The sequence below is a fragment of the Labeo rohita genome, chromosome 10, assembly GCF_022985175.1.
Source record: "Labeo rohita strain BAU-BD-2019 chromosome 10, IGBB_LRoh.1.0, whole genome shotgun sequence".
NCBI classification, from domain to species: domain Eukaryota; kingdom Metazoa; phylum Chordata; class Actinopteri; order Cypriniformes; family Cyprinidae; genus Labeo; species Labeo rohita.
In genome coordinates, this window is record NC_066878.1 from 19,509,188 (window position 1) to 19,517,277 (window position 8,090).

The window sequence follows — 8,090 nt, forward strand, 5'->3', positions numbered from 1 at the left end:
CGAAGGCATTCTAGGCTGCTGTTAGATGGTTGCTAAAGTGTTCTGAGTGGTTGCTAGGTTGATAATCCACCTGTTTGTGAAGATGACAAATCCACTCAGCGAACTGTCGAGCGTTGGGAATGGTGGCTGACAGGAAGACATGATGCACGTTGTCTGGCAGCAGGATGATGGTTTCCTCCCAGACCACGCCACGCTCTGTAGGTCACGTGAATAATAAAAAAACTCAGTGACTAGTATGCACAAAACAATGGCCACATACACACTTTTAAAGTTTCAGGAGTGCCAGCCGCATTTATATATGGGAGTGAATCCCATTACAGTTGTGTGTGTACAGAACAGTACTCAACCCTCAAAATTGTGATGACCATAGCAACATTTTGGCATCTTCAGTGTTCGATATCCACTATTTCTGACCAACGTAATATTACGGTGACCAAAAACATATGTTGGGAGATTTTAACTAAACCACCATCGAGAGGCTACTTGGCAGAGCATGCTCTTTAAGGGTTGCCATGTCCACTTATTAAACATCTTTGAGATTGTTGGTTGAGCTCAGCTCAAAACAATTCAGTTTATATCATTAATAAAGTAGACAGATGCCAATATTTTGGTATTTGGCTTTTTTCCAAGATAATGCATCGAGATTTAAGTTTATTATGGGCTTGTGCTTGTTTGCTTTTTTTTATCTAGATCTGGCAACACCAATGAGTGAAATCATACCTAGTCCACTGTAATGTCTTGCATCTCATGAAGAGAGACATAACACTGACAAGCATTTAAATGCTTTAAATACTTCATTAAAAACTAATTCCGACCTGCATCTATGTATGCTTATCTTCAAAAACATTCCAGTGCCTTGAAAAAATTTTAGATTCACAAAGTTTCAAGCACCCGTTGGAACCCTGTTGTATATTATAGATGTATTTGAATGGCAAAATATTATTTATTATGTAAACCTGGTTTTGTAGGCTACCTCACTCACATTCCAATATCCACATTAAAACAAATTGTCTGGCATAATATCACGTCAGTATGATGATAACGATTTTTCCATATTTTTGGCTGACTATATTTTATGATGATAATGAAAAGGCTGGATTGTCAAGCAATGCTTAACTTTGTGTGGCACCAGTGCAATCACTTGATTTTTCCCTTTCTAACATTGAAAACAACTACTTCTACTCATACAGAAAATCAAAACTGCAAACGGTTTCCTTTTATTTGCGTACAGTCACAATAAAAACAAATCCTTGTGCTTTTTTAAAATAAAGACAAATAGGATGCTGCTTTCAGCCATCTTGGGTTCCTTTTGAACCAAATGAACCAAAACTCTACATACTAGCTACTTGTTCCAGAGTTTTTTCTTTTGTTTTACGATAAAAATATTTATCGTACACGCCTATTCATTCATTACAGCCTAGCTTTATAATGTTTATCTCCGCTCGCAGAAGCGCTGCAGATGCGTGATGTGTCCATGTGAATCCTCATGTTCTGTTGTTTGCTGCTTTTTGCACGTAAAATTAATCACTGGAAAAAATGTTGGTATATTTAATAGATTATAGACACTTATCTTTTCTAATTTAATTCAATTATAATTTAAAATAATCTTGTCATTTAAAGGTTAATAATTGGTTAACAAGCCTTGGCTGTCGGTTAGGAAAATTAACCAACAAATTATATTTGTCCCCCACTAAATTTTTTTTTCTCCCTAAAAGTTCAGATTTTATAAAATTATTGTTCACTCATGATTTCCTAGAGTAACTTTTGCAACTGATTTATCAACTAACCTAGTTTATAATAGTGTTTTTGACAGATTATGATTACGCATTTTTTTGTTTATTATTTTTCTTAATAATGAAGATGTCTATTTTTAGTAGATTGTGTGCAACACAAAAGAGCGATGATCAGGTCAACACACTGAGGTTTAGAAATTCTACAGTGATTTAAAATAAATAAAAAACATCAGCCAATACTCCAAATTTTTTGTATCGGATTGGTTCTGAAAAAGTGGTTTTGTGCCAGCCCTAGTAAATTACTGAACTGGGTGTACAGAACAGAATCAAGCACAAAAAGGTGAAGTGACCAGCAAATTTAGCTGCAGCGTGTACATTCCTTACAAAAATTAACCATGGTTTCACAAAAAAAAAAAAAAAAAAAACAACACAACACGGTTACTATAGTTGAACCATGGTAACCACAAATTGGTTTTGCTACGCTATAATTCAACCATGGTATTTGTAACTGTGGTTACACACCACAAAACATGGTTACTACACATTTCCAACTGTAAAATCATAGTTAATTTTCATGAAAGATGGCTAATATTTCAGGTAACTTATGCATCTTCTGCCAATTTAATATTAAATACAACCCACCTGAGTCTCTCATGTAATGGATCTCATCAAAGATGACCCACGCCACCTCCCTCATAACCTCTGACCCTCTGTACAGCATGCTCCTCAAAATCTGAAAGAAAACACCCCAACAAAACAATAAATAAATAAAGAACCAGTCATTAATGTTCCAGAGGATAACGGGCTGCTGTCTCACCTCGGTGGTCATAACCAGGCAGGAAGCTGTGGGGTTAATGGTGACGTCACCGGTCATCAGACCCACATCCTGGAACTCTTCGTACATCTCTCTGTACTTCTGATTGCTCAGAGCTTTGATGGGGCTGGTGAAGATCACTCGCTGCTTCTCTCGGAGAGCCAGAGCAATAGCATATCTGTGTGCAAAAGAGAAAGTAGGCACGTTTCCATTACAGATTTGTGCAAAACTTTGGCGATATTATATAAATGTTGATAAAAAAGTATTGCGAAATGACAACGTTTCCATTAAGCGATGTTATGCGACTAAAACTTAATTTGTTCCTCTCGCAATAAGTCATGGCAATGGATTTTGGTGGGATTTGGACATATTTTGTATGTATATTTTGTTGCCAGCGGCTACGTATGAAGTGCTTCCATTGCAGTTTTGTGAAATATTCCTATTTCGAATTGCCTGAAAAATCACCTCATGTGAGCGTAAAAACTTTTTATGGGAGTTTTTGCGAAATTGACGCATTTCCATTAGACGTATTTTCAATTCGTAATTTAAATTTGCGCATCTTGAAGGGTAATGGAAACACAGCTAGTGTCTCCATGTTCAGCACAGACTCCATATATATTTTTTTTTTTCATTTTAAAGGACACTCACTCAGCACACACTGTCTTTCCTGCCGACGTGTGGGCAGACACAAGCACAGACTGGTTGTTATCAATGCACAGGATGGCCTCACGCTGAAAAGGGTCAAGTATGAAGGGGTACTCCTGCATGAGCAAAGAAAAATTTTTAAACAAAGGCAAAGCATCGATGTTGGCTGAGGATGTTCAGTGAGGTTTATTAGATTACCTTAGCTGCTTTTCCAACGCGTGGTTTCAGTGGAGTGTATTCTTCATCTGCAGGAAGAACCACCTGAGAAAGAAAGATTGGGTCACAACATGTACATTCAACAAAAATGTTTTTTTTTTCCTTTTCTTTGTGTGTGTATTTACCTCATGAGTGCAGCCCTCCACTGTCTCCACCTGCTCCGCCTTCACTTTAGGCATGAGCTCTGACAGACTGAAAGATGACAAAGATGCAAGGATTACCACAGGTCAACCAAGAACGGATTTTGCCCATTATAGAGACAAAGGTAAGGTTAAAAAAAAAAAAATCAGCTGATCATTTAAATGAATTTATTTCACTTCTTTCTTTATTACAAAATTAACAATAATAATAATAATAATGATGATGACAATGAAAAATGTCTGTTTCATGAACTACTGACACACAGATTTATTTTTTATAGTATTTTTACATTTCAATGTGCTTAATAATGATAATAATAATAAAACCACCTTGTTTCAACTCTAAAACTCACCTGCACCTACTAAATTCATTTAAAACACTTGTACTCAATAATAATGAACAATAATAATTTACAAAAGTTACAATGATGATGAAAATGGTTTGTAATTATCAAATAAAATACATCTTAAAAAGGTCTGTGTCAATAGCTGATATAATTATTTTTGTAATTATAATTTTTCAATTTTTTTTTTTTTTCTGAAAAACTGAAAACAGGCTGTTCTTGTAGATTGGAAAACCTTCCTGCCAAATGAAAATATACACACATGTATACTTTCTAAATACTATAGAAAAACGTATAATAATGGTGATGGAAAGGTTTTGAAAAAAAAAATCATTAAATAAAAATGCCTGTTTTATCAGCTACTGACAATAAAGTATTTTTATTTTATTTTTTTACCATTATACCAATTATGTTTATTTTACAATGACCAAAATTATAAATGCAACACTTTTGTTTTTGCCCCCATTTTTCATGAGCTGAACTCAAAGATCTAAGACTTTTTCCTATGTACACAAAAGGCCTATTTCTCTCAAATATTGTTCACAAATCTGTCTAAATCTGTGTTAGTAAGCACTTCTCCTTTGACGAGATAATCCATCCACCTCACAGATGTGGGATATCAGGATGCTGATTAGACAGCATGATTACTGCACAGGTGTGCCTTAGGCTGGCCACAATATGGATTGTGGGGGTCCGAAAACCAGTCAGTATCTGGTGTGGCCACCATTTGCCTCACGCAGTGCAACACATCTCCTTCACATAAAGTTGATCAGGTTGTTGATTGTGGTCTGTGGAACGTTGGTCCACTCCTCTTTAACGGCTGTGCGAAGTTGCTGGATATTGCCAGGAACTGGAACACGCTGTTGTATACACCGATCCAGAGCATCCCAAACATGCTCAATAGGTGACATGTCTGGTGAGTATGCTGGCCATGCAAGAACTGGGATGTTTTCAGCTTCCAGGAATTGTGTACAGATCCTTGCAACATGGGGCCGTGCATTATCATGCTGCAAAATGAGGAGATGGTCGTGGATGAATTGCACAACAATGGGCCTCGGGATCTCGTCATGGTATCTCTGTGCATTCAAAATGCCATCAATAAAATGCACCGGTGTTTGTTGTCTATAACATACGCCTGCCTATACCATAACCCCACCGCCACCATGGGCCACTCGATCCACAACGTTGACATCAGCAAACCGCTCACCCACACGACACCATACACGCTGTCTACCATCTGCCCTGTACAGTGAAAACCGGGATTCACCCGTGAAGAGAACACCTTTACAAAGTGCCAGACGCCATCGAATGTGAGCATTTGCCCACTCAAGTCAGTTACGACGACAAACTGCAGTCAGGTCAAGACCCTGATGAGAACAACAATCATGCAGATGAGCTTCCCTGAGACAGTTTCTGACAGTTCGTTGCAGCAGCTGTCCGGGTGGCTGGTCTCAGACGATCTTGGAGGTAAAGATGCTAGATGTTGAGGTCCTGGGCTGGTGTGGTTACATGTGGTGTCAGGCCGGTTGGATGTACTGCCAAATTCTCTAAAATGCTTTTGGAGATGGCTTATGGTAAAGAAATGAACATTCAATTCACAGGCAACAGCTCTGGTGGACATTCCTGCAGTCAGCATGCCAACCGCATGCTCCCTTAAAAACTTGTGACATCTGTGCATTGTGCTGTGTAATAAAACTGCACATTTTAGAGTGGCCTTTTACTGTGGCCAGCCTAAGGCACACCTGTGCAATAATCATGCTGTCTAATCAGCATCTTGATATGCCACACCTGTGAGGTGGATGGATTATCTCGGCAAAGGAGAAGTGCTCACTAACACAGATTTAGACAGTTTTGTGAACAATATATATATATAAAAAAGTATCAGATCTTTGAGTTCAGCTCATGAAAAATAGGGCCTAAAAAGTGTTGCGTTTAGAATTTTGGTCAGTGCAAAAGAAACATAATTGGTAGAACGGTAAAAAATAAAATAAAAATACATTATTGTCAGTAGCTGATGAAACAGGCATTTTTATTCAATGATTTTTTTCAAAACCTTTCCATCACCATTATTATACATTTTTCTAAAGTATTTAGGAAGTATTTTCATCAGCTAAAAAATGGTTTAAAGTAAGTTATTTCTATCTTTTGCTGTAGTGTGTCAGTAAAAAATATTGGTTTACATTTCCAAACATTCTGTTTGCCATTAATTGTAATAATCTAGTGAGATTTTTGTTTTCACAAGGAGTCTGGCAACAGCCAGTGCTTCACACTGATCTGATCTCACCATCATCCAGTCTGTCTCTGGAATGACATGAAGACACAGAATAAACTGAAACAGAGTAAATCCAGAAGAACTGTGGCAACGTCTCAAAGATGCTTCAAGAGACCTACCTGCAAAGCTACCTGAAAAATTTTGCACAAGTGCACCTAGGGCAAAAGCTGCTGTAAACGCAAAGAATGGTCGCACCAAATGTTGATTTCATTTAGATAATAGAAGGTAATTGATAAAACTATTTATGACAGCATCCTCATTTTACAGGATTTTTACACAAGTGCCTAAAACTTTTAACAGTGCTGCAGCTTTGCAGGTAGGTTTCTTGAAGCATCATGGAGACTTTGTCACAGTTCTTCTGGATTTAGTCTGTCTGAGTTTGTTCTGTTTCTTCACGTCATTCCATAGACAGACTGGATGATGATGAGATCAGATCTCTGTGCAGAGCACGCACTGTTGTCAGACTCCTTGTGCAAACAAAAATCTCACTGGATTATTACGATTAATGGCAAAATGAATGTTTGGAAATGTAATCGGATACTGACACACTACAGCAAAAGACCGACTTTAACTGACTTTAAACCATTTTTTAGCTGATGAAAATACTAGTGGCCTAAGACTTTTGCACAGTACTGTATATATAAAATAATGAAAAAAAAAAAAAAATATAAAACTGATAACAGGCTTTTCTCAATTCAATTGTAAAACCCTCCAATGGCAAATTTACATATTAAAAAAAATATATATTTATCACAACTGATTTACTCAAATAACTGGCATCTCCAAAAAGCAACTACTGATGCAGATTAACCTGCAAAACAGATATACATCTGTTCATCTGTACAAGTAAAGAACCATTTCAGACATTCATCAGAAACAGCACATAAACAGAAATACTCCAATCTTACTTGATCTCCTCAGCTGATACAGTTTCCAGCTTCTGTTTTTTCCCAAGCACCTCCTCATCTGGCCCATCATTGTCAGTATCTCTTTTGCGCACAGCTGCTGAATTGCTCTGCTGTTTACCGCCTTTATCGGGAGTCTTACTATTAGATGGAAAGACAACAAAGATTCACTCAACAGCCACACAGTGCTCCTCTGAACATTTCTAAACCAACATAAGCCGGTTGGTAAGATATTTTACGTGGTCTTTAGGGCATTGCTAAGCATTTTCTGTCTTGAAGGGCCCCCAGCCCTACACATTTTGTATGTCTCCCTCATCTTCAATGCATCAGCTCGTTAGTATAGACTGCAAGAGCTAACTTAAGTCTGACTTATAAGGAGAGACATACAAAAGTGCAGTGCTGGAGGTTAGAAAACCACTGTTCTACGGTAATTAGACAGACAGACAGACAGACAGACAGACAGACAGACAGACAGATAGATAGACAGACAGATAGATAGATAGATAGATAGATAGATAGATAGATGGTGTGTGTTTACATTTGAGTTTTTGACAGTTGAACCGTTTTCGTTTGAATATAATTCTATAGGTATTTTTCAGGAAACAAGCACCTTTATCACAGCCTGTACATAAACTTAACTTTGTAAAACCTTTGCATTTAAAAATAACAGCAACTGTCCAAACACGAACTTATGAAAGCTAAAATATAACTGTAAAAAGCTGGTGTGGTGTAATTCTTTAGTTTCTATCTGTGAGTGCGCGTCACATGTGTTCATTACGACCGGACAAATACTACAATATCTAGATTTCAGTTATGCCAAACAATCATACATCCCGTTCGTTCACCTACCCTGACTGAGCTGCGGACTTTGGAGTGACTTTTTTGCTAGAACCGGCCTGGTCTTCATCAAACACGCTGAACAAATCGTCTCCAAAGGCGTCCGCCATGACTTCAAACAGACACAAATCCCACAGTACGACGCGCAAGCCGCGTGGCGGAAATGACATACGACGCCTCAAAC

The 8,090-nt window shown here is 37.7% G+C and overlaps 1 protein-coding gene across 1 annotated transcript in view; it reads right to left on the reverse strand.

Annotated features, from left to right (window-relative positions):
• The window catches only part of mtrex (Mtr4 exosome RNA helicase), a 57,071-nt gene extending 48,991 nt beyond the window's left edge, over window positions 1-8,080 (reverse strand). The window contains exons 1-8 of the mRNA XM_051121727.1: window positions 7,919-8,080; window positions 7,073-7,210; window positions 3,534-3,600; window positions 3,391-3,453; window positions 3,196-3,308; window positions 2,551-2,725; window positions 2,376-2,466; window positions 71-195 (exon numbers count right to left, since the gene is read on the reverse strand). Coding sequence (XP_050977684.1) covers window positions 71-195; window positions 2,376-2,466; window positions 2,551-2,725; window positions 3,196-3,308; window positions 3,391-3,453; window positions 3,534-3,600; window positions 7,073-7,210; window positions 7,919-8,076 — 930 coding nt within the window. The 5' untranslated portion in view covers window positions 8,077-8,080. The remainder of the gene's footprint in view (window positions 1-70; window positions 196-2,375; window positions 2,467-2,550; window positions 2,726-3,195; window positions 3,309-3,390; window positions 3,454-3,533; window positions 3,601-7,072; window positions 7,211-7,918) is intronic.
• Between the last annotated feature and the right edge of the window lie 10 nt (window positions 8,081-8,090).